The 25,043-nt window shown below is 40.3% G+C and overlaps 1 protein-coding gene across 4 annotated transcripts in view; it reads left to right on the top strand.

Annotated features, from left to right (window-relative positions):
* adgrg6 (adhesion G protein-coupled receptor G6) overlaps positions 1 to 25,043 on the top strand; it is a 96,576-nt gene that overhangs the window by 7,544 nt on the left and 63,989 nt on the right. For all 4 annotated transcript variants that reach the window (XM_074685384.1, XM_074685386.1, XM_074685387.1 and 1 more), the window contains exons 2-5: positions 2,513 to 2,616; positions 21,090 to 21,437; positions 23,257 to 23,396; positions 23,489 to 23,768. In XM_074685384.1, coding sequence (XP_074541485.1) covers positions 2,513 to 2,616; positions 21,090 to 21,437; positions 23,257 to 23,396; positions 23,489 to 23,768 — 872 coding nt within the window. The remainder of the gene's footprint in view (positions 1 to 2,512; positions 2,617 to 21,089; positions 21,438 to 23,256; positions 23,397 to 23,488; positions 23,769 to 25,043) is intronic.

The following is a 25,043-nucleotide window of genomic DNA, read 5'->3' on the forward strand; positions in this document are numbered from 1 at the left end:
GTTTGATAGATTCAGCTTTTCTTCCCCCAGCATTAAAACACCTCGACAGCAAAAGGTCGGCATCATCCTGTTCCTGTGAGGGTGTCCAGACGAAGTGTTCTCCTCCTCAGGGTAAACTCTAGACGCTCCTGACCCGAGGATGACTCTGTCCTCAGGCTGCGAGAGCTCACCCACCTTTGGTTCGAACCCCCAAACGGGAGATAGAAGTGTTTGAGCGCCCCTCCTTTAGTAGAGGATGACTAAGATCTTCTGAAGATGAGGATCACTGTGATCTGATCCTCTCTGACCTTGTCAGTCCCCAGAATCTTAATCCGACCTTTTCAGGCAATTACAAAGTTTTATCTTTATTTCTGATTCCCACTTTAAAAAATTCTGGTTTTCTCTCTAAAAATATTTGATTCTACCAGTTATTAATTTATTTTTCTATTTTATTTTTTTGGATTAAAATGAGTCACTGAAAGACCAACAAATCATGTACATTCTTTTCTGCATCTTTTTAACATTACAGAACAATTTTTAATCCTGCAATTTTGCTGAGATATTAAGAAACATCTAAGATGCACACAACCAAGACATCACACATTTTCCTATAGTTGTGTTCAGGGCTGTAAATTAACACCAGCCAGATGTGAGAGAAAAATCATTTTGTCAGGCGCTGAAAAAATCTCACTAGCCATGTAAGAGTAAAAACTGATCAGCTAGCTGGTAGTCTTGGCATACACGTCTACCTGTGTCTAGCAGCATTTACCCACTTCATGTCATTGCAAACACACAAAACTTTTATTCTAAAACTGTTACAGATTCTCCAAAATTCTCTTATGCTTAAACTTCAGCATAACCAAAAGGTTGTGACACGTTATGAAAACCATGTGATTCCTCTGCTGGGAAGTTTTTAACTAATTTGCATAACTGCGTATAAGTTACATGCCCAATGGAGCTCTCCCTCAAAGCCACAGCAACTTACAAAAGTCCAAAAAACTGAAATAAAACATTTCAGCTGCAGCAACAATAAACTATCCTTTTGGCAGAAAACATGCAACTCGCAGAGCACAGTATTAAAAAGTGAACATTTACCACTTATCTATAATAAACAACTAGAACTTGTCTCATACAAGCCAGCTTGGCCGATGATAAACTTTAGCATCTATTTCACGAGACATGTGAGCTTGGCTTCTTTACATAAACTGCAGCAAATTTGGCTTGTTTCTCAAGTTGCTTGCAAATTTCATCAGTTGTGGGTTGGGGTTTTTTTTTTTTTTGGGGGGGGGGGGGGCTTGTTAACTAAAGTGTAGTTGCGGGTTTAGCTTGCTTTGCCTCCCAAATGATCCCTGCCTTGTCAGAGCCCAAAATGTAACAACTTGTCACATTTTGGGTCGGTAATTATATTTTGGGTTTTATTACATTTCGGGTCCTGCGCTTTTGTTACATTGCTAACAAGCTATCACATTTCAGGCTTTATTACATTTTTTGTATTTCAATATTTGGTAGCTGTTATATTATGAGACAATGCCCCCTGCCCCCCCTTGGAAGTCAATTTAATGTAATTTTCTATAAAGACCAGATCACAGCTGAAGTCGCTTAAGGTTTCCTCTCATGAAGATCAGGTCTGTACCTTGTTCTTTTATTTAGCAGACCAAGTAGCCTTATGTTATCTATATTATTGACATAACTGGGCGTCATTTCTGTCTTTAAATGACCACACCTTCACAGTTCCCCTTTTCTTCCCCTCCCGAATGAGCAATCAGACACACAAAGATGTGGGTGCACACACAAAGACTGCACACTCTGTATAGCAGACAGAGAGTCAGGAAAAATAATGCTGCAACCACCAAAAGAAACACATAAAAGTCAAGACCCCTTTTTGGCCACTGTCTCAAATCTCTCTGAAGCTCCTGCCCCTAATGAGAAAGGGAACGTTAAAATAATTTTTACATGTTCTTGAGTTTCATTTTAGTATAATTATTTTGACTGGATATATATACCCAGTTACTGTGTAAGATTAATTTAGAATTGTAGATGATAAAATGATGAAATGAATTCAGTGACTAGAGGAAGTTCTGATCGGCTGGTAACCTTGGAAACTTAGCAGCCATTAAAAAATGGTTAATCTAGAGCCCTGGTTGGGTTGTTTTGTGGATGAGTTCCTAAGACTGCTGCAACAAAACTTTCTGCTTTTCAACCAGAAGTACCACAAACCTTACGTTCCAGGAACCACTGAGGATTATGTTAATTAGTCAAAGGAAGAAGTCAAAGGAACTGCATTACATCTCCACCAATCAGAAACAGACAGTACTACAAGCCCTGCCCACAATATTAATACATATATGTAAATACTGTGTGCCAACAGCCAAACGACATGTGATGAAGCTGTAATTTGTGTGTATGTGTCACGTAAACAAGCTGATCACACACTCGCTCTGGTATGAGCAGTATGTGTAAACCTGGTGTGAAGAGCTCAGCAGGTTCATATCGATCGATCTGTTTCTGACTGATACTCTCCGTGACCCTGCAGGGAGTCCTGTACCAGCAGCAGAGGACAAAGAGGAGGAGGAGGGAGGAGGAAGCTCCATCATGTCGTCCTGCCCATCCTCCTGTGGATGACTCTGCACAGAAACGGTAAGACAGCGAGTCAGATCTGTCGTGCAGAGCAGAGAGGATCAGGACAGGGGATTTTATTTAAAGTGGAATCTTAATCTTGACCAGAAAAGACAGGAAGTCGCTCTCACAGCTAAAGTGGAGTTTTTGTCAAATCGAAATTGACCCCAAGTCAAAATCAAATTGACATATTAAGCTTTTGAACACATTACGAAACAAAACCTTTGCAATGAAACTAAAGTAAGAGTCAAACTCAGCCTTTGGAGTTTTCATTTTACCAACAATTAGACATTAAAGTATCAATTTCATTTAAAAAAAAAAAACAGCTTTTAAAACAGGATTTTACTCCTAGATATGATGGTGTCATCAGCATGGGGTCGTAATCTGTTATCAATTTTCCCACTTTTTGATTTTCACAAACAAAATTCAACTTTGAGCTGATGGATGTGAATCTAGTTTCAATTGAAACACAGAGTACATTCTCAGCTTTAAGTCTCTCATCTTACTTCTTATAAACTCAATATAAGCATTAAGTCACATCTCCAATCTTTGTTAGTATCAATCCAGACCTTTTTGTCTGGATTAATCAAAGTTTAAATCAAGATTAACAACATTTTAATCACCATTAGTCATATATTACTAAGTTTTAAAATTGTCTTTTTTTCTTGGATTGACAGCTCTTTTCTTTTGGCTAATCATGATGAGCCAAAGGCTTGTTTCATTAGCTATGACGCGGCTCAATGCTAACAATAGATTTTCTATAGGGGTGCACCGATCACAATTTTCTGGCTGATCACCGATCACCGATCTTTAAAAAGCCTGACCTGCCGATACCGGTTTTCATTTTTTATTTTTTATAACTGACAGCATGTACCTTTAATGCTCCAATCTTATTTTATTGAAAATTGTTGAACAATATCTGTGAAACAATAAAATCTCTATGTTTTACTTAAACAACCAATAAAGTGACATGAGTTTTAGGTCTCAGAGCAAAAAGCGACAATGGCTGGCTGTCAGACCTTCCCAGAGGTATATGAGATTGGTTTCATATCTCAGGATGGGTCGATCACTGATCTCCCAAAATTAAGGAAACTGGCACTGATCGATTGGTACATGTCTAATTTTCTATGTGAGAGGAAAATAGCTGCTGTGTAAAAGTAGTAAGTACACCTCATGGTGAAGCCTTTGACACCTCTATCTACAATTAATACTGACATACTTTTGTGAGGGAGCTCTGGAGATTTTGACTTCACTTTGTGGAGCTGTGTCATGGTGTAAAAACTCCCACAGAGCTGGTTTAATCTGGGACTTTCTTCACTGTTACACATGTAGCTTCTGGTGCTAAGAGTGTGTATGTGTCCTCACAAGTATAGTGAGGGATGTGTAAGCTGTGGTTAGTGGTTGTTGGAGCAGGATGTTTGTAAGATGGTGATTAATGCTGCGGTTCATCAGACAGACGACACCACGACCACAGAAAGCTGTGAGAGCGACTCTTTAAAATCTGAAAACACTTTGGCTGATTAAAGATTAAAGACTTCTGTTGCCCTCCGTTAGAGCTGTAATGATTTCATTGTCGTATTATCAGGAGATGTTAGCACCTTAAATTTCTTTATTAAATCTAAATGAGAGTTCTTCTTTATCTGAAGTGGCTACAAGACATTAAATGTTCATAATACAGCATTAAAGTTAGGATTATGATATTTTTTATCATTATGAAGCAAGAAACTGAAACACTTTCTGATTTTAATGAGGTTAAATGAAATTTAATGTGATTTTCAGTGTTTATGAGCTGATTAAAACAAGTCTTTTGGGGGAAGCTGACTTTAATTACACCTCAGAGTCCAGGAAGCTTTTTTTAATTCAGCTTTAGTGGATAAAATAAATTAATATTATAAAGATAGAGCAGCGCTTTGGTTTTGAGCTGATGCTGTTTGTTTTTTTTTGCCATCATTCATGTTTAATTTGTCATGCATTTCATGTTTTCCATGTTGCGTTTGGAGAAAATGCTGCATCCCTGATTGAAAAAGCGTTTTAAAGCTCATTGAAACACGATTCTGATCGCTGAGAGCCGCTGAAAGCTCTTTGTGAGTAAACACTGGAAACCTTCATCCCCGTTGATGCAGCCTTTTCTCCTGACAGCACTGATTTATCAGATTTCCATCTTTCATTCCTGTTTTTCATGTTTCCACCCTCCATGCACTTGTTTCCTCTTCACTCCATCTCTCTTTCTCCCTTTTTTTTGGTGTCTAACTCATATTTTCCATCTCTGCTCCCGAGCATGCCTCGTTTCCTCCGCGTCACGTGCTTCCATTAACAGAGCTCCATGTCATGATGCAGAAAAGTCATGAAATCATTTCCATCTGGTTCAAGCTTTCATCTGTGTGGGGAGCTTTTATTTAGAGGCTGAAATATTAGCAACTCATCTCCAGACTTTGATGCTTTCATTCATTCCTTCCAAATATTGTCAGACGTTCATCTTCAGCTGCTGACTTCAGGCACTTTTTTCAGATGTTGGATATCTGCAAAAACGCTGTTTTGGGTTTGTTTCTGGAGAAAATCTGACCAAAGGAGGCAAGGAGTCCCCCAGTTTGTCTGTTCGGTGTGTTTTAGTCACAGTTGTATCTTTTTTAGACATCATCTATTAGTTTAGGAGCTTATTAGGGCTGTGTCAACCTGATATCAGCAGCAATGGACTGATTAATTCAGCTCAAGGTTGTAATACTAAAACTGGTATTGGATTGGATCAGGTGATACCAAAGCCAAGGTATCAGCATCATCAGCATTTCCAGTGCATCCCACGTTTTGAAGCTGCAACTGTGGTGTTTTGGTTATCACCTTCTTGTGTTTGAAGAACAAAATAGTGATCATATTTTGACAAGAAAGCAGAGAAAGAAGGAAGGGAGGAAGGACGGAAGGACGGAAGGATGGGAGGAAGGGAGGAAGGAAGGTGAAAGCAAACTTTAACATATATGTTAGTGCTGGTTTAGAAAAAGAAAAAAGAAGTTAAATCTGAATCTGTTTGCTCAAAAATGACATCTGACTCACAAAGAGGTGTAACCAAGCTGGACATATGTGACTCTTTTTAAGGTCTCCGGTCAATCAAAAGAAACCCCGCCCCAAACCCTCCTTTATATCCTGGTCTGTGTGACTTAAAACGGGACCATAAGTCACAAAATGAATATCATGCTGTGCTGAAGACTTAAAACTAAGGACAGGGTCATCTGAGGAGTGCGAGTTAATAAAAACAGACATGACTCTGTAGTGGAGGTCACCACATGGGCTCACAATCCTTCAAAAAACAGTTTTTCCCTCTTCCTGGTTTTACAGGAAGAGGGAAATAAGATTCCAGGTGATAAATTGACCTGTCTGCAGTTCTGACTTAACCAATTCTACAATTTCATTTAGCAGATGCTTTGTTCAAAGAGACATTCAACACAAGCAAGACTGGAGGAAAAGTGGTAGTGAGTGCGGTGAAGTGCTTCAAGTTATTTTGGCCACCGGTGCCGCCATCTAGTGCCAGAAGAAGTGCCACCATGTTTTTTTTACATAACTAATAAATGTTGCCACAACTAACAACGGCTAAAATATCAACATCAACAATAACCGTTCAGCCTTGAACAACACTTGTGTGACTTTGTCTCTGTCAGCTTCTGGTGTTCCAGTTTAAAGAGTGACCCTGTAAACTGGGGAAGCACATCCTAGTTTATTTTGATATACCAATATAAAAGTGTCATCATCTCCTCATCAGATCAGTATTTAATGATGGTCTAAAGCTGTTTGACAAGGATGCATCCAGCTCTAAGTCCTCAATCAATGGGCTTCTTTTGAAGCACAAACACGACTCCATCTCTGCCGTCTTCATGCTTTTGATGGGGAAGCGCTTGGTCCGCTGTTTCTCTGCTCAAAGCTGTTTGGGACTTTCAGAAACGGCTTCGACCAACTTAAGACGGCTTTGTCTCCAGAGCTTGTCTCCTTTAAAGAGTCAACAAATCCATCTGCAGTGAAATAAAGCACCATCAGAACAAGCACAAGCTGAAGATCTTCCATGCTAACAGGCTAACTGCTACAAAAGCCTTTGTTTTTGTCTTACTGCCCTCTAATGGTCTGAGGAATGAGAGGAGAGAAAGAATTGGTGTTTTGCATCATCTAGCCTGGTCTTCAGCCCCACTGTCAAACACACAATGGGCCACAGGAATTATTTACTTCTAGGGAATATTTTAACAGCTGCACAGTGGTGATGTAACCGATGATGTCACTGCATGGTCAGTGTGTCAGTAGGTCGGTATGGAAAGTTAATAAAGGAAACACACTCACACTCAGACGCTTTAAATGCTCAGCTTCACATAAATAATCGTGTTTTCGGGTTTAATAGGAGCCGTCTGTTTCTCGTAGCATCTCTTTGCCAAGAATGGATGCTGGCCTCACCTGTAACCCTGACATCATGTCTTCTTGGTTCTCTCGTCTTTTCCTGTGGTACCAACTATCGGTCAGGGGATGGAGAGCTTTGGTTTGCATCATCCCCTTAGTTTTTCACACACACACACACACCTGCTTCACTTTAGCCCTGTGTGGACCCAAGACCAGGACCACCGGTGGTCCAAAATGTGGATGAAGAGGAGAGGCGGAGATGGAGAAAGTAGTTCAGGAGGAAAAACAAAGATTCTTGGCCGTTCATGTTTTCCATTTTAGTGTCAAAAACGCTTTACACACTGAGAGGGAGAGACTGTGTGTGTGTGTGTGTGTGTGTGTGTGTGTGTGTGTGTGTGTGTGTGTGTGTGTGTGTGTGTGTGTGTGTGTGTGTGTGTGTGTGTGTGGTGTGTGTGTGTGTTTAATGTATTTTCCATACTCTACCAGCAGCCTCAAGCCAAACTGAGCGGTTCACACACACTCATAAAGTTCCCAGAAGAACCAAACCACAGCACACACACACAAACCACTCTGGTTACAAGAACAGAAACGCTTATTGGTGTGTTTGAGTGTGTGGGTGTGTGTGCATGTGTGTGAGTGTGTGAGTGTGTGTGAATGGTAAACTTCAGTTAGAAGAGAACAAGCTCAGGAAGCTGTGATGTTTTAGATCCAAAGAGAAAAATCTTCATTATTCAAAGTGCTGTTGATGCAAAAGGGTTTGAAGAGAGAGAAAGTAGAGGTATTTCAGGTTGTAAAAAACACTCTCTCACACACACACACACACACACACACACACACACACACACACACACACACACACACACACACACACACACACACACACACACATACACACACACACACACACACACACACACACACACACACACACACACACACACACTGATGTTGATATAGAGGGACAGAGAAGCTGGTATCCACAGCTGACAATTAAACTTACTTTTGTGGATTTTTAATGAAGAGGCGACATTTGATGTCAAAATAAAAGCCCCAAAACGGCCTGATCTTCAAACCACCCAGAGAGAGACGGAGAGAGAAGGAGCCTGAGACTTCAAATGTAGTAGAAAGAGAATAAGAGAGGATGAAAGAGACAGAGAGAAGGGGGAGAAATAGAGATGGAGAGCAGGCAAAAAAGGAAGAGGAACTAGCAGACGGAGAAAAAGCGAGAGGCTGAAAAAGCAGGAGACGGATGTAGAGAGACAGAAAGGAAGAAAGACAGAAACATCAGAAACATTGATTAACCTGAGACATTATTGATGGCAGAGAATATGGGACGCATGAAGAAAATGACAAGAAAGAAAGGAGAAAAGTGAGAAAAAGGGAGAAAGTAAAGAGTTTAGTAAAGAAAAAGAGGAATGGATAATTTTGGAGATTCAGAGAAAGAAATAAAAAAAAATCAAGACAATGAGAAATCAGAAATCAGGATGGACAGAAAAGATGGAGATGGATCGAAGAAGAACGTGATAAAGGAAAAGAGAGATGGATAAAAAGTGACATTTATTTTCTTATTTTATATTTTTTCAATTATCTTTTTATTTATGTATTTTCACATTTTATGCAAGAACAAAACCAAGACAAACAGAATCAATATCAAAAGGGAGAGTTAGACAGGACAAAAAATATACAACAAAACAGTTAAAAAGTAAATTGATTTAAAGAGAAAGACAAAAACGAAACAAAACTAAACAAAAAAAATCAATTAATACATTGATAAACCATGGTCACAGTACTTTTTCCTCCTTTACACTCAGAGTCGGTGCATAAGCTGTCGAGTGACAAGGGTGTCAGAGGTCATAGAGTAGTCTAGGTTTCCATATTTTCAGGAAAAGATCCCCCTTGTTTTTCAAGATATATGTACGTCGTTCCAGATGTAGAGTTTTTTTCAGAGAAAAAGTGACATTTATGCCAAAAAGAAAGAAGTAGAGACAGAAAAGGGAATGACAAAGAAGTGGGATAGAAAGAAAGACAGAAGAGACACAGCTTAAAGCTTAGAAAGAGAGATGAGGCAGGAGAGACAGTGTGTGTGTTTAATCTGCTCTCCTCTTCTCCTATTTGCTCTCCCACACCTCGTCTTCCTTCGTTAGAATCTCTTGTTAAAACAGATTAACTATCAATCATCAATGAGCTGAGACAGAATCATCAGATTAGGACGATGGTCACAACTCTTCCTCTAATCAGACTCTCAGATAAGAAATCATATCATCAACAAAAAAAATAACTTTTTAAAGTAAAAATAAAGTTTGGTAATTTCTCCTCCTTCTTCTCTCCTCATTGTCTCCATATCATATCTCCTCCTCCTCCTCCACCTCCTCCTCTTGCTGCTGGATGCCTTTTTGAATTATCTCTTACTGACAGACCACAGGATGAGGAGGGGGCGGAGCTTAAACACCTGGCAGAGTGAGTCAGCGCTCACCTGCAGAGAGAGATAGAGTCATGTTTCTGTCTTTGGTCTGAATATTAAACCTTTGTTTTATGATGATAATCCTGTCCAGGTGCATTAGAGTGACACACTGCAGTTAAAAAGGAGCATTAGAGTCAGTTTGCTGGGTTTTCTCCAGTATGAGAGACAAAGATTTAGTCTTTTAGTAGTTTCAATAACTAGAGAAGTAGTTGTTGGATACATTTCATGGTTTCTTGGATGCCAAATGGTGAAATTTATGTGGCATGGAACAAGTGTGAGCTGTTACTTTCTCTGCAAGGATCAGTATTGAAGATTTGAAACCTTCAATATTGATCCTTAAAGAAAAGTAAACAATCAATAACAGGCTTTAAAATCTCATGATGTATTAACTTCAGTACCTTTTGTCCAATGTCAATTTTTATGAGCCTTTAATGGTTCCTTTTTCTACTTTCATCAGGCATGAATTCATCAAAAAGATATTTTTATTCCCCCAAACATGTCCAGGAGGCTGCTGCAGGTGTTCAAAGCTAGAGGATAAAGCCGTATTTACTCAGTTTTGAGGGCTGAAGCGAGGGATGAAGAAAGAAAAGGAGTGTTGGATAGATTGCGATAAAGAACAGAAGGGGAGAGAGGAATGAATGAGGGAGGAGAGGAATGTGAGTGAAAGAATGTGAGAGAAACGCTAGAAAGGACAGAGAGGTGAAAAAAGAGAAGGGCAGGTTGATGGAAGCCAGCTAATCTGGAGGATTAGAGTCTAAAGGGGAGAGAGGAGAAGAAGAAGGAGAGGGTATTTTTAGTATCTTTGGGCTGTTGTAGAATCTAGTTTATCATCTGAGGTATCGCTAACCCCGGGTCAAGGTGAAAAGTCAGCAGCTTGTTGAAAGATGGTTTCATGTAATGTAAAAAAAAAAAAAAAAAAAAAAACAGTTTATAAGCTTATAAGAAATCGTGCATCTAGCTGTGTCTCCACCGTCCAAACTTTGCCTGTAAATCTCCCCAGAAAGAAAAGAAGGATTACATTTTCCTCCGCCATCAACTCCTCATTCATTATTTTGATTTCTGCTTCTTTAAAACAACCCCTCGTCCAGGATTTAAACACATCCAGCCTCTTCTCCCACGTCAGCTGAGGAACAAAGAGCTTTTGTTTCCCGTCTCTGTCCGGTGGTAGTTGAACAGAAGTTTGGGTTGTGGTCCGGCACTGCCTGAAGGAGAAATGAACCCACATGTCGCGTTTCTGTCGAGGCCTGGTTCCAATGTACTGTGTGGGAAACGATCTCCTTCATGTCATCAGCGTGTTCAGCCACAGGAGCGGCCACTGGCTCATCTTGAAGTGTCATCACTCAGGTCTCTGATGTTTCCAGCTGTCATGTTGAATACAGCGGCACACAGACACTGACAGACAGAGCATTCTACCACAGAGCGGCCATATTTGGTCATGGTGGCATGGTCCCAGTGAAAGCCTAGAAGAGCAGCTAAGTAGATACAGCACTTTCCAAAAACACAGGTCCATTATATCTGTAAACCTCGGCTGACTGTAGAGAAACCCTGCATAAACAGCTCCTTTGTCTTTAATGCTAATCTTCTTGATGAAAGTCCTGAATCCTCCTTGAGGGATGATCCTTGTGCCCTTTCTGATTTGCTAACTCCCAAACCCCAGACTCCACATGAAGATGGATAATCTGTGAACAGCAGGCTGGGTTTGATTTTTGGAAGTGTTCCACTCTCTATTTGTTGTCTAACTGATTACATATCTGCAGGAAAACAGTTTGCAGGAGGAACACAATCCATCGCACACCAGTAAGCATCGTACATTATCGCTTGTCTTTACATTGATTTTACCTGTAGCACTCAGAATATACAGGAAAGCTGGAGTCACAGACCTAGAAGTCCCCCTTGATTCCTACCCCAATGATGATCCTCTCTTCATTCATGGTGGGCTGTAAAACCTCAGACCTGTGGACTCCTGGTCTGGCTCCTCTCAGTTTGTTGTTGTAGTCAACTAACAGACAATGTTTTGGCCTTAATTCACTCAGGTTGCCAGTCTAGAGGATTATTTCAGTCTCGTTTGGTGCAGGAAAATCATATGAAGTGCAAAAGCAGGCAGAACACAATCCACCATAGCACATTGAATGCATCCAGAATTCATTCCATTTGCTCCACCCAACCATAAGTTGTGTCTATCCTTGTCTTAACATTGACTCTACATGTAATTCAGGCCTGTTTATGGTGGTATTGATGTTTTTATTTACATTTGCAACATGAAAAAAAAAATTATCAGAAGCAAAAGCAGGAAGAATACAACTCCATATTGTGACATTGCTGGTTATATGCATCCTGTATACGTTCCATTTGCGCCACTCTACAAGGACTTTCATTCATGTTAATGATTTTGATGATGATTTTCTTTTGCTGTTGGAAAAAATGTAGGTGGAGCAAAAGCAGGCAGAACACAGTCTGCCGTAATGTATTTGAATGTTGAATGCATCCTAAGTTTGCACCACACTTAATGTCCAACAAAAGCTTAAGTCTACTCTCGTCTTAACATGCATTTCATTCATTTTAATGATCTTGATGATGAATTTATTAACATCTGGTACAGGAAAAACCTTAAAGAGACCAACAGCAGGCAGGACACAGTCTACAGTAATGATATTTTGTGTGGAATAAATTGCAGTAGGACATTTTGGTCCCAGTGTTTTTTGTTCATTGTCTAAAAAATGGTAAGGAGAGCAAAAGCAGGAAGAACACAATCCAGCAAACTGACATTGCGCATTTTTTGCATCTCAAATAAGTGCTATTTGCACCACCAAACAAGAACTTGTAGGCACCCTTTTTTTAACATGTAGTTCACTCAAACTATTGATTTTGATAATGACTTTCTTCATTTTTGGGGTCACAGCGCAAAAGCAGGCAGAGCACAATCCAAGTGTTGAATGCAAAGATAACTCATTCTATTTGCGCCACACAGCAAGACCTTATATTTTGCTCTCATTGTCATAAATTATTCAAATAAATGATTTTGATGATGATGTTATTCATATAGTAGGGTTTCGGAGAGCAAAACCAGGCAGAACACATTCCAACATCATGATATTTCACATTGAAAAGTTTGCAAATTTGTACCTTATACAATGCTGAATTATGTGTAATTCAGTCATGTTTATGATCTTGATGAAGATTTCATTCACATTTGGTGCAGTCTATATGGAGAGCAAAAACAGGCAGAACACAATCCACCATTGCAACAATTCACAACGCTTCAAGTTTTTTAATCATTTGTACTGCCCAACAAGAATTTTGTTGCACTCTTGTCTCTGCCTGGATTGAATTTACTCATGTGATCTTGATGATGACTTATGTTCAGTGTCTGACAGTGGAATATAGAGCAAAAGCAGGCAGAACACAATCCAGCACAGTGCTTATCTTAGAAGGATTTACATCTCTCTGTGAACAGATATCTGAAGGGCAGCAAACAGTCTGTTCAGGATCAAACATTTTACACTGAGACGCAAATCTGCTTGATGCTGACTTTCTAAAGACAACCAGCGTTTAGATTTCCTGACTTCCCTGAATGCATCAGAAAAAATGGATCTACCTTCATTCAATAATGGAACAATGTTAAAGTAGTTTTCAGACCTGACAAAGCCTGACGTCTGGCATTGTGATAATACTAGAGAGATGCAAGTGAAAGAGTGACAAACTTCATCTGAAGCTGTATCTACCCTCAGTCAAACTGAGCTCAGTTGTTGTGGACATGAAAAGGTCAGGAAAAGACACACTCACACGCACACTGTCAGCTCAAAGTGAAGCTAGTAATTAGCAGCTTAAACACACGTACACACACATGTACTGACACACTTACAGTGTCTGAGCACCACTTATTAGCCTCTGAGCCTTTTCTCATGTTATGTGAAGGCTGATAATTAAAGAGACATGTCGTTTGTACTGAGCTAGTCCTGCCACTGGATTTCTGAGGTGTCAGGAGAAAAAAGTTGGAGGGTGGATTAGTGAATGAAAAGTGTGACAAACACACACACACCACACACACACACACACACACACACACACACACACACACACACACACACACACACACACACACACACACACACACACACACACACACACACACACACACACGGAAGCTTATAAAACAGCAGGACATCCTTGCAGCCTGCGCCCAACCTGATCTCACCTCTTACTTCTTACAAAACAGCCATGAACACAAAAAACAAACACACAAACACAGACCTAAAACACACAAGCACACATGCACTAACAGAAACAGTGACGTGTGAAAGTAAAGCAGAGTTTGTTGAGTCATTTCTGCTCATTTGGTGTGTGGAGTTCAAGTTCGGTCAAAGTTTTATTGAAACACAAACAGCTCACGGATGAAGTCATCCTGTACAAACACAAGCTTTCTGTCCAGCTACTGAAAGTCTAAATGACTTTATTTACTTTTTTATTTCTTTATTTCTTTATTTAGTTCTTATGAAGTGGAGCTTTTCTCCATCAGTCTCTAGTCCAACAACATACGTCCATCCGTCTGTGGTAATGGTTTCAAATGGTCTGTTAGCTGCTGAAATCCTTTGATACCTGGAAAAAGGCGGATTATCAAGTCCAAGACTATGACTCTATTTCACTGGTGGTCATGCTACAGGTACATCTTGAGATGGTGTCTTTTTAGGCGATTTCAAGATTTGTTGGCTCAAACACGGAGACTTTGTCCCGCCCTCTGCATACATGCAGCTGCACTTGCACCAATTCCTAGTTTAAAAGTATGAAGCCGATGCTGAAACGCTGTAAACTGCAGTTTCTTGAGTGTACACTAGAGGCTGTCTGCAGAAACCACATACACACCCATTCAAAAAGCTGATCTTCATTGTAGAAATGACAATGTTGGCAGCATGGTTTAAAACATAATTTCAGCATGAATGGATCATTTCTCTTTATTTCTGGAGTTAAGGCTTAAACTTCAGAGTTTTGTCCATAAAAGGACATGGCTGAATTGACACCAGGTCTGGCAGGTTCTTATCCCAGTAAATGTGTTAACTCACACCAGTGAGTGACTTTCAAAATAAAACAAAGCAAATCAAAACCAGATGGTATTTATCTTGACTACAACAATAAACTGACATAATGAGCAGAGCCAGGTCTCCAAATTGTCGACCCGTAATGTCCCACTTTTTAGGACCCTTCCATTGGGATGCCAGACTTACTGATCTGACTCCAGAAGGTGGAGCTAGAAACACTGCAGTCAGTTGATTGGTGGAAAGAATCGTCACCTACTTTGTGCAAGTGGCACACAGCCTTCTCTGAAACAAAACTTGATTGTTCTTTGTAACGAAGAGCTACATACCAATCACAAAGAAAAAAAATGCTGGATATCTTCCATCGTTGCTGTGTCAAGTTATCCTTCTTCGTTGTATTTATTTACTGTGTTGCGCTGCAATGATGTCACGCTATTACATAACTGATGCAGCTATCAGCGTCCAGCTTACACACCGCCTACCAAGAGGGGCACAGTTGGCTGTGGAAACGCAACAGAATCAGGCTTTATTGATCCATACCAGAATCAGGGCCTATGTTCTCTGTTTGTAATTTCAGATTCTGCACTGCCACCTACTGGGTGAGAGTGTGTTGGTGTGTGGATCAGTCAATGTAAACAGTTTTATTGGCTGTTTCCATGGTTAGAAATGTTCAGTTGGAATACTTTTTAATTATTTTTTTTACCAGTTTTGTCTGATAATTCATGGGACTGACAAAGAGTGTACATCTGTGGTTTCACATCTTCATATTTCATTAAAACAGATCATTCCCTCCTCTGTTTCCATTTTAATTTCCATTTCCTCTCCCATATTTTTTCCTTTATCATCCTCTCATTTTTATATCTTTGTCTCTTATTCCTCCCCTGATTAACTTTACTTCCTTCTCTCCACCTCATTTCTTTTTAAGAGTTGTGGTGCAGTGAAATAAAATTCATGAGGCACATCTTCCATCAGTTCTTCCGTCTTTTTTTTTTTTATTTCCAATGATTTCCTTCCGTCTCTGGATTCCCTCAAACTGGTCGTCTCTCTGACATTAAACTGATCCGTCTCTGGGCTGCACTCTTTGAGAGTTTGAGATCCTCATGTTGGTCCCATGCAGACCTTTAGCGTACTTTGAGTGTCAAAATGCGTTTCCTGTCCTAAAGCAGATCTATCTTTACTCTAAAACTCTCTCTAACGTTGTTTTTGAAAGCTCAGAGCTGCAACATGATCAGTTTGTTCTCCACCAGGACATGTCAAATCTCTTGCAGATCTCCGCTGTCAGCTATGACAGAGAGACAGAGACAGTGCTGTGTGAGATTTGAATTGCAAAGCTGAGACTTGCTTTAACTGTATAATGTCAAAGAAACACACAGGCGGCTCGTAATGCAGCACAGATGAGGAGGCTTTCTGACACCGTGCTGGAGTAATGCAGCACAGATGCAGGATCAGAGACAGAGGGAGGTGTTCTGGATCCACAATGAGACGCAGTGTGTCAAGAGCTGAGGTTCCTCCACAGCAGGGGGTGTGGGGACACGGATGGAGTCAGGATGTTTAGTTTACAGTCTTTATGCTGAGCCAGGATCCAATTGAACTCAGAATCTGATCCCTGCTGCAGGCTGAAGCATGAGGATTTACAGAAAGACTGAACTGTCATCGTTCTGTTATCATTCATTTTGCTGACGACATCATGATATGAGCAGATTTCACCGTGCTGATGTTTATCACCCTGTTTTAATCAAAGTTAAAACTATCACAGATAGGGCTTTCATTCTTTTCACTAAAGAAATATCAGAATTTCATCTTTACTTTTTTCTCTTTATTTGTGTTTTGATGACATCACTCAGTTACGTGTAGTTTAAAACGCTTTCTGTATGATGTCACGTTTGAAATCGTAGCACCATGTAACTGTACTGATATGTCCCTTACCTTGGCAAGTTATATCCAGCAAAAAGTTGTCTTGAACATAGAAAAATTGTATCGATCTGATCTTTATTAAACTCCAAAACAAACACACGTCGCACTAAAAGTAATTTACGACAGTGTGAGGAGACCCCAGGCCACAAAGTGGCGAGGGAATGCAATCCAAACAGATCCTCCTCATAGCGCCTTTAACAATATTCGAGCGTACACTGACCGTCATCTGCTACAGTGTTCTTTATCACTTTTTGATAACACAGTTGTTCCGCCAACCACTGTTGTGGCATGCAAACTGCAGCTTTTTGCAGAATGCAAAAAAATAACTTCTTTTCTCGTGTGCCTCTGAAACTGTCGTCCTCTTTTGTCAGAATGAGTACAAGGATGTTTTTCTGGACAGTTAAACGTTGCTTTGAACCGTAGGTTACCTGAACCCACACCTGAGGACAAACTGACCCAGATCAAAACGACTCCCTTCGTGTTTTCTGCTCAGTTTGTCTCAAAGTTCTGGATTCGGTTGTGTTGGTGTGCCAGGTTGAAGGTTCAGAGCTCAGAGGCAGGCTGCCGATGAGGCGATGGAGGGGGACGTGAGATTGTTCTGCCAGAAACTTGATAGGTGGCTTTAAAAGCTTTACAGGATGAATACAGCAACACACACACACACACACAGACACACACAGACACATGCGCACACACACACACACACACACACAGACACACACACACACACAAACACACACACACACACACACACACACACACACACACACACACACGCACACACACACACACACACACTCTCTCTCTCTCTCTCTCTCTCTCTCTCTCTCTCTTTCTCTCTCTCACTTCCATCTGTCCTGATTTACTGATTTTATTCAGTGGCTTTCTGTGTGTGTGTGTGTGGGGGGGGGGGGGGGTTACTCTTTCATTAGTTAGTTAAAAAAAAGGAGTGTGTTTCTTCTTCTCGTTTGGTCCAAATATTTCTGAAATTTCATGCTGACAGCTTTAATTTGGGTAAAAGTCTGAGTCTTTTTCACACAGTGAGCTTCTCTTTACTTTTCTTATCTGTTTATACAAAAAGTAATTCACTTTAATTTATATTTAAACCCTTTGATACACAGCCAGTGTAAATCCATTAGAAGCAGAATGAAACTCAGCGATCCGTCCTCAGGAGGAAATCAGGCGAGGAAGCTTTCAACTCCTGAGAGAAACAAAGAATATAGTCCAGTTTTCTTTAACCCTCAGTGTGTCAGAAAACTGGACATTGTTATTCAATATTTTGGTGGCAGATGGGCAGACCTTGGTGTATGAGGCCCGCCCCTCCAATGTGATCACCTCATCATTTTAGCAAGTCTCTGGAAGGTCCAGTGCTTGTTTTAAAGCAGTGTTTCAATCAGTTTACAGACAGATTCAAGAATTTTTACAAATTATATACAAGAAGAGGTTTGAAAGACTTCACACGTTTCATCTGAACATCCAGCATTGTAACTTGATAGTCTCCAGGTATACAGGTTTAATCCTCAGTTTGTATTTCCATATGTTGAATTTATAATTATTCAATGAATTAATATTATTTTGTTGTGTTTGAAATTGTAAAATGTTGAAAAAGTGTGTCACCACCTACGCTGTCCATAGTCATGTTTGAGGGACGTTAGGTTCCTGTAGACAGGAGATGTTTTACTGGAATGTAGGGGAAAGTGCACAAGTACAAACACTTTCTTAAAATATTCCCACGAGCTTCGAGTCTCTACAGTGAAACTGTGGAAAAATGTCAGCTTTTCACAGAGAGTAAAGGGTTAAAAAGCGCTCACACACATGTTCTGGTGTTTGTGACGTTGGCAGTGTGTTGGCTGTGGTTTTGGCTGTGGCAGAGTCCGAGTCTGAGATCAACGGAGGCCATTGTTACCCCGAGGGAGAGAAACCGGCCATTCTTTCCACTTTCCATTTCAGCTCGTCTCTTATTATTTCTTTAATGTGACATGCTGTACGTGTCGAGTGACAAATCATAAATATTACTGACTCGATCGGCTCCATTACTTCCAATAAAGCACATTATAAAGTGTCTTTATGTGTGATGAGCAGTACAGCAGGGCTGGCAAGACTCTGTGAGTCTCTTTTTTTATCCATTGACTAACAATAAGAGACAACAATGAGCCCAGCAGAGGAAATATACGAGTAGCTCCAGTATTTTTAACACTGCCCCTTGCTTATACTCGGTTTTGTGATCCAAAAATTTTATGAGAGGGAAAGTATTCCAGAATAAATGTTGCCTAAAAAATTAAGAGAAGAGTTCCTGAATAATACGCTGAAGCTAAAGCAAAGTGTTCCAGAATGTTGTGCTGAAGTTTGATAGAAGTGTTCTGGGATGTTGTGCTGAAGTTTGATAGAAGTGTTCTGGGATGTTGTGCTAAAGTTTACAAGAAGTGTTCCAGAATGTTGTGCTGAAGTTTAAGAGAAGTGTTCAAGAATGTTTTGCTGAAGTTTAAGAGAAGTATTCTGGAATGTTGTGTCGAAGTTTAGGAGAAGTGTTCTGGAATGTTGTGCTGAAGCTTAAGAGAAGTGTTCCAGAATGTTGTGCTGAAGCTTGAGAGAAGTGTTCCAGAATGGTGTTCTGAAGGTAAAGGGAAAAACTGTTTTTATCAAGTTTAATAACTGAACCTGATTTGCTGATTTTTGCCTCACCTTCCTCATTAATTTTGCAGGTGTTTCTGATAAAAACCTTTTCAATTAGGTCAGTTTCATCCTCTTTTCAGAAAGTTTTTAAAATTAATTAAGCCAAGTCTCTTTTTATAGTGCCATCACACTTACAGTTTCAACTTTTTCTAGGTGTTTCTCTTGAATAAAGTCTGAAAGTTCTGCAAAACAACCAAAAGTTCAAATGTGAGCATATACTGATGTTTTCACTGCAAGCTACCAGCCTAAAGTGAAATAGTGAGACTCAGGGTGTTTGGCGGATGCTGTTCCAGTGGTAGAGTATCTAAAACTGGCTCATAACCCGAATTTGAGCCCTCAACTCAAAGTAAAACATTAGATTGAGAGACGGTTTATAACTCAAAAAGAATGTTAGTTGGGACATTTCTAAGTCAAGGTACCACTGTATTTGGGATTTTCATTCTAAGGATAAGACAAGTTTTCTGGAATGTTGCCCAGAATATTTCTCTTTAACTCTAAAAACTCTGTTTTCTCTCATGGACTGTTAAAATCTTAAACATAGTCTTGGTGACATCACCCATCTGTTTCTAAAGCAGAGCTTTGAGGCCTACCATTGTTGGTTGCCAAATAGGAAGTGCTGACTCTACCTAACTTTTGGTAAATTTTGTAAGAGGCAAAGTGACAGTTTAGGCAGGCCTCTATCCTTTGGGCTCTGATTGCTGCTGAGTCCTTAACATGTGAACTTAATATACTCTAAACCAATGGTTTGCCATGTGGGGGTCAGCACCCCTGGAAAGTCATGAAACACTGAAAGAGAAAATGCCTTCCAAAATCATCATCCATAATTTAAAAAAAAATGTTACATGTAAACCATGTAAACATAAAATGTTTGAACAGTTTATCACACATTTTTGTTGAAGACTAAACGTAGAGGTGACCAAACCAGGATAACTGCCTAACTACTACCAACAACTCCAGCTAGCTCTAAAAAAATTAGGGTACTTGTATGGATGATTTATCGTATGTGAAGGGCCATAGGTGTGCAACTTTTGGACATAAAAATTAACTTTTTTGCCCCCTCTGTTGGGATCCTTTCTGTAATGTTGTCAGACACTTTAAATACCAAACAGAGCCAGTCAGGGACAAAAACAATAATTTTTAGTTGACGTAGTTTGATCTGTCTGGATTACCCTGCAGCTAAAACAGTCCTGCTATCTGAGCTAATCCACTGGAGCACCTCCAAAACTCTAAGCACCTGTTAGCCAGACTCCATAACCTAGTTTTAAAAATAGCAGAATCCCCCTTTAAGGGACAATATGCCTGCATACATACAGTCTAAAGGTACAGAGTGCTCTGGCTGCTGTTTGTCAGAACACTCTGTACCTCCTCGACATGTTGTGTGGTTTGAAGGGCACGTACACTCGAAGTCTTTCCGACTTATATTTGACAGAGCTCCAGGTTTTGAAGGATTAAATGAGTAAATCTCCAAAGTGAGACACCAGAGAACGGAAACTGTGCAGTTTGTGGAGTTGTTGTTCAAGGCGACCCTTTAACTTATTGAACCAGTTGAGTTTAAAAGAAAGTCACACATTCAAACAGCTCTTTTTCTTAAAGCACGTGCACCGTTTCTGGTTTGTACTTTATGAGCCTGTTAAATGAGGAATGGGTTTGCTGTGGAATTTAGTACAAAGCTGACTCGTGGAAGTGAACGAGCTCTCTGATTGATTGCTTTGGGCTGTTGAGCCTTTTCTGCTGATTCCTGGAGTTCAACCTCTCAAAAACAATTCTTGTTTTTGTCTCCTGAATCCCTATAACCTACTTGAAACTTTTGTCTTCATCCTGTCTTTGCGTCTTTGGTTGGTGAGAAAGTTTACCCTCTCCCTCAAAGTTTTACCTTTTGCATCCTGACTCCTAGGTGTTTATCTCCTTCCCCTCTAAAGGGTCCTGTCCACTTGACTTCCTTTGTCCTGTCCTGTTGTGTCCTTGTCCTCTGACAACCCTTAACAGCTTCAGTTGAAGTTGTCCTTTTATGAAAGTTCATGAATCTACCCTCCTACCATCACCCTCAGCACTGGGCTGCGGCTCCATCAACTGTAACACAGTTTTGACGGCTGTCCAAGGAGAGTTCACATCGCCCTGCTATCCCCAGAAATACCCCAATTCTCAGGCCTGTAAGTGGACCATGCAGGCCCCCGCTGGCTTCATCATCCAGCTCACCTTCCTCGACTTTGACTTGGAGGAGGCACCGGACTGTATGTACGACCGAGTGGTGGTGAACACGGGGAACACTGACGTTAAGTTCTGTGGTCCAACGGCTAACGGGCTGACTCTGAACTCGACGGGGGACATGATGGAGCTGTCGTTTACCTCCGACTTCAGCGTGCAGAAGAGAGGGTTCAGTGTTAGCTTCAGGCACGGTAGGTTCAGGAGGAAGACTAACAGGCTAACAAGATGCACGGTGTGACTCTGATTGACCTAACTGTATGAGGATTTGTTTGTTGGTCTTATTAATCCAACACATGAGGGCCAATTTGGCCATTCAGATTTGTTGGAGGATTTGTGGTAGCACTGAATGTGATGTTTTATTTTTCTTTAATTGAGCTAAAAGTTAGCTTAGCACACCACATGAAAGAGGACCTAAAGATATGAAGCTTTGGAACAATTTTTTAAGGGTAAATTTGCTTAAAACATCGATTATCATTGGTGTTATTGGCGTAAAAAACAATAAACACAAAAGAAGAGTTGAATATCCATGGCAAAAGTCTTACAGCAGTTTGCGCCCTCATTGACACCCAGTGCTAGCATAATGAGCAGGCTAATTTCTGCTTTCAAAAGGTGATTTTTGGGGAGGATCGATTGTCAATATCACCACTTCATGTACATCCAACTGCAAGTTATGTTTTGTGAATGTACAGCGTGAACCAATGTTATCACAGCACCAGTTAGCATAGCATTCATAGCATAGAAAATGAATAAAAGCTATGTCCTGTTCCAGGGGTGGAATCATTCAAGGGATTTATTCTTTGTAGCCTGCGTAGCATCGCCCCTAGTCCCTGGCAAGACAAAGCTAGCTGGCTAACTAGCTGTCATTGTACTTCAATCATGATCCAGAGAAAGTAGATCACTGTAGTTTCCCTTATTTTTTTCGGCACGCTCATTTTGTATCACTTGAGATCCAAGAAGTATAAAGTTTAGAAAAGAGTTTTGTGACAGGTTCCTGACCCAACTTTTTTTTCTTGTGCCAGGAAGATTATTGCCAAATTTATTCTCAAAAACTAAACAGTTAGCATTATGTAGCTTAGCCATTATTACCAAAATGTATTCCAATAAAAGTTAATCGGCTGCTTAAGACACCACCATCTTGTTTGAAATGGTGTCAAAAACATAGGAAACATCGGGCTGAAAAAGCTGCACATATTCAATTAAAGCAGTGCACATTTGTTAGCTGCAAAAGAAGCTTCCTCAGTGATGCTACCTGTCTCCATTATAAGCATGAATATGCTAACTCTAACTCTTACATTATGTCACATGCACAAGACAGAAACAGCAAAGAGCTGCAGAATAATCCACAGAGGGCCCAAAAAGTGTTACAGAGTGTAAGTTCCCCACAAAATTTTTAAAGACAATTTTTAGAGAGGCCTTATCTTTTGACACCTTCATATAAACAGATGTTGTCACAAGCTGTGAAAACTGATTGAACTTGTTGTGCTCTGAAGGTCGATTAAAGTTTCTTTGAGTGCTGGATGTTGGTGCTTTTGTGCTGCCTGGTTGCCTAATGAGAATCACTGAACGCAGCTTTAACCCGAGTTCAAACCCTCACAGCTGGTTTTGGTGGATGGTGAAGGGGTCAGCATCTCATAGTGTGATGAATCAACCTGCAAAAATGAGACTCACCTGCTCTGACAGCAGCAGTTTGTGTGTGTGTGTCTTAGCTTCAGTAGAGTCTCTCTGCGGGGAGGATCTTTGTGATGAGGTGTTTCAAAGACAGAGTGATATCATGGATAGATTTGAGCAGATCTGGGTTTTAATTTAGAGTCATCTTTCGGGAGTCTGGCTGCATCAATCCTCAATTACTTCACTTAATAAAATCAGAAACTTCCTCCCATCATACTTGATTGTTGAAATCAAAAATCAATTTATAAAAAGATATATATTTTTTAAAGATCTTTAGTACCATGTGCATTTTTTAAAGTCTTTTAATAATGAACTTTTACTCCTCCTTTTTTTCCCCTTTAGTTGCTGTGGCACTCAGGAACCAGAAGGTCACCATAACTGGTGGTAATGGCCAGGTCACCAAAGTCGCCAACTCTATATCGATACCAACACTGAGTCACCTGACGCTCTGCTTTGAGCTAGAGCGCAACGACCAGAAAAACGTAACAACTAGTCAACTGTCATGCTTCTGTTTTTGCCCTTTGTACTTTTTTCAATCTTAAACTCGTGACTTTTTCTCCTGGTTCCTGTGAAGGAGGAGTGGATTTTCACGTACTCCGATACCAGCAGAGGCACAGCTCTGAGTCTGGGCTCCGATAAAAATGGGATGAAGATAGTTGTCGATGGAGTGGTCTGTCCAATTGACTCCATCCTCCCTGCCTCTGAGTTCACCTCCTCCATGAAGCCTTTCTGCGTCCTCTGGACGTCGTCAAACGGCCGGGTTGGGGTCTACTTCAATGGGAACTACTGGGCCAAGACCTGCTCCAGCTCCAGTGGACACTCTGTTCCAGGAGGGGGTTCTTTTCGCTTAGGAGGTGAGACAGTAAGAAAGTCTGTGTGGAAGAAGGATACTCATTTTGTTGTCGAGGAAATGTTTAAAAACTGAGAAAATTAACAGGCAGGTTGTGACAGAGTTTTCTTACACGTGTAGCCGTCATGTAACGATGCACCATGTATATTATGCGTCATGTCCCAACTATAGCCAGTAAAACAAATGAACGCCACCTTGCTCGTTTTTTTGAGGTCATCACAGCAACTGCTCCCCCTGGTGATTGGCTGCAATACAGGTCAAAAACAGTCTCCCCAGTCATTCCAGATGGGCTGTGGTCAAACTTTAAGAATAAATACACCTTTAGAAATGTTTCTCTCAACTGTATGCTGTGGTGATTCAAAGATATTAGTGGGCTGCATTGTGTTTAAGTCCCCTTTTTTCTGAAGAGTTTCTTTTTCATTAGTTATTAAAGGTTAATAAACAGGGTTTTACATCTATATAAAAATGATTGACAGCTGCCGTTCTTGTGTAGTTTTTTGGGGATAGTTGAATACATTGGGAGGGAGAACTAAGAAGAGATTAGACTCTTGAAAGAAAAAAAAATCCCAGTCCATCATAGTCTCTACTGCGCAGACTCTGGCTGCACAATGGTGGTGTCAGTAATTGGGGTGCTATAGCTTTTAAACCATTTAACATTTACAATGGTAAATATCTAATTCACACTGTCCATCCTAAATACAGTCTATGGTCACAACGCATCAATTTATGATGTGCAACTTTATGATACATCAGGCTAGAAAGCATTACCATATGTCACATCACAATATGTGGCATCACAATATATCATGTTACGATAAGTCATGTTATAATGAGTCAAGTCACAATGAGTTCCTATGTGCCTTGTCATAACACGTCACATTATAATTCATTGCCCAACAATCAACACTCTACAATTCGTCACGTTATGATTTGTCAAGTTATGATTTGTCGAGTTATGATATTCCTAGTAGAGACACAGTATGAAAGGTAATGATAAGTCACTTTATTACACATCGCTGTATAATATGTCACAGTCAGGTTACAAAAAGATTTGTCACAGTACGCTACATTATGCTATGTTACATTCCAATTCATCATGTTACGATTGTCACATTACAGTAGATCATGCCATGGTTTCTCCTGCAAAGATATGTAACACAACAACGGGTCGTGTCACGAGACATCACTGTATGTCACCTTACAATAAGTCAGGTTACTATACTTGAGCATTTTTTATGTTACCATAAGTATCGCAAAGCTATTTCACTTTACAGGTTGT

Source organism: Halichoeres trimaculatus, unplaced genomic scaffold (genome assembly GCF_033239565.1).
Source record: "Halichoeres trimaculatus isolate MK-OKI-2021-1 unplaced genomic scaffold, fHalTri1.1 fHalTri1_scaffold_13, whole genome shotgun sequence".
Lineage (NCBI taxonomy): Eukaryota > Metazoa > Chordata > Actinopteri > Labriformes > Labridae > Halichoeres > Halichoeres trimaculatus.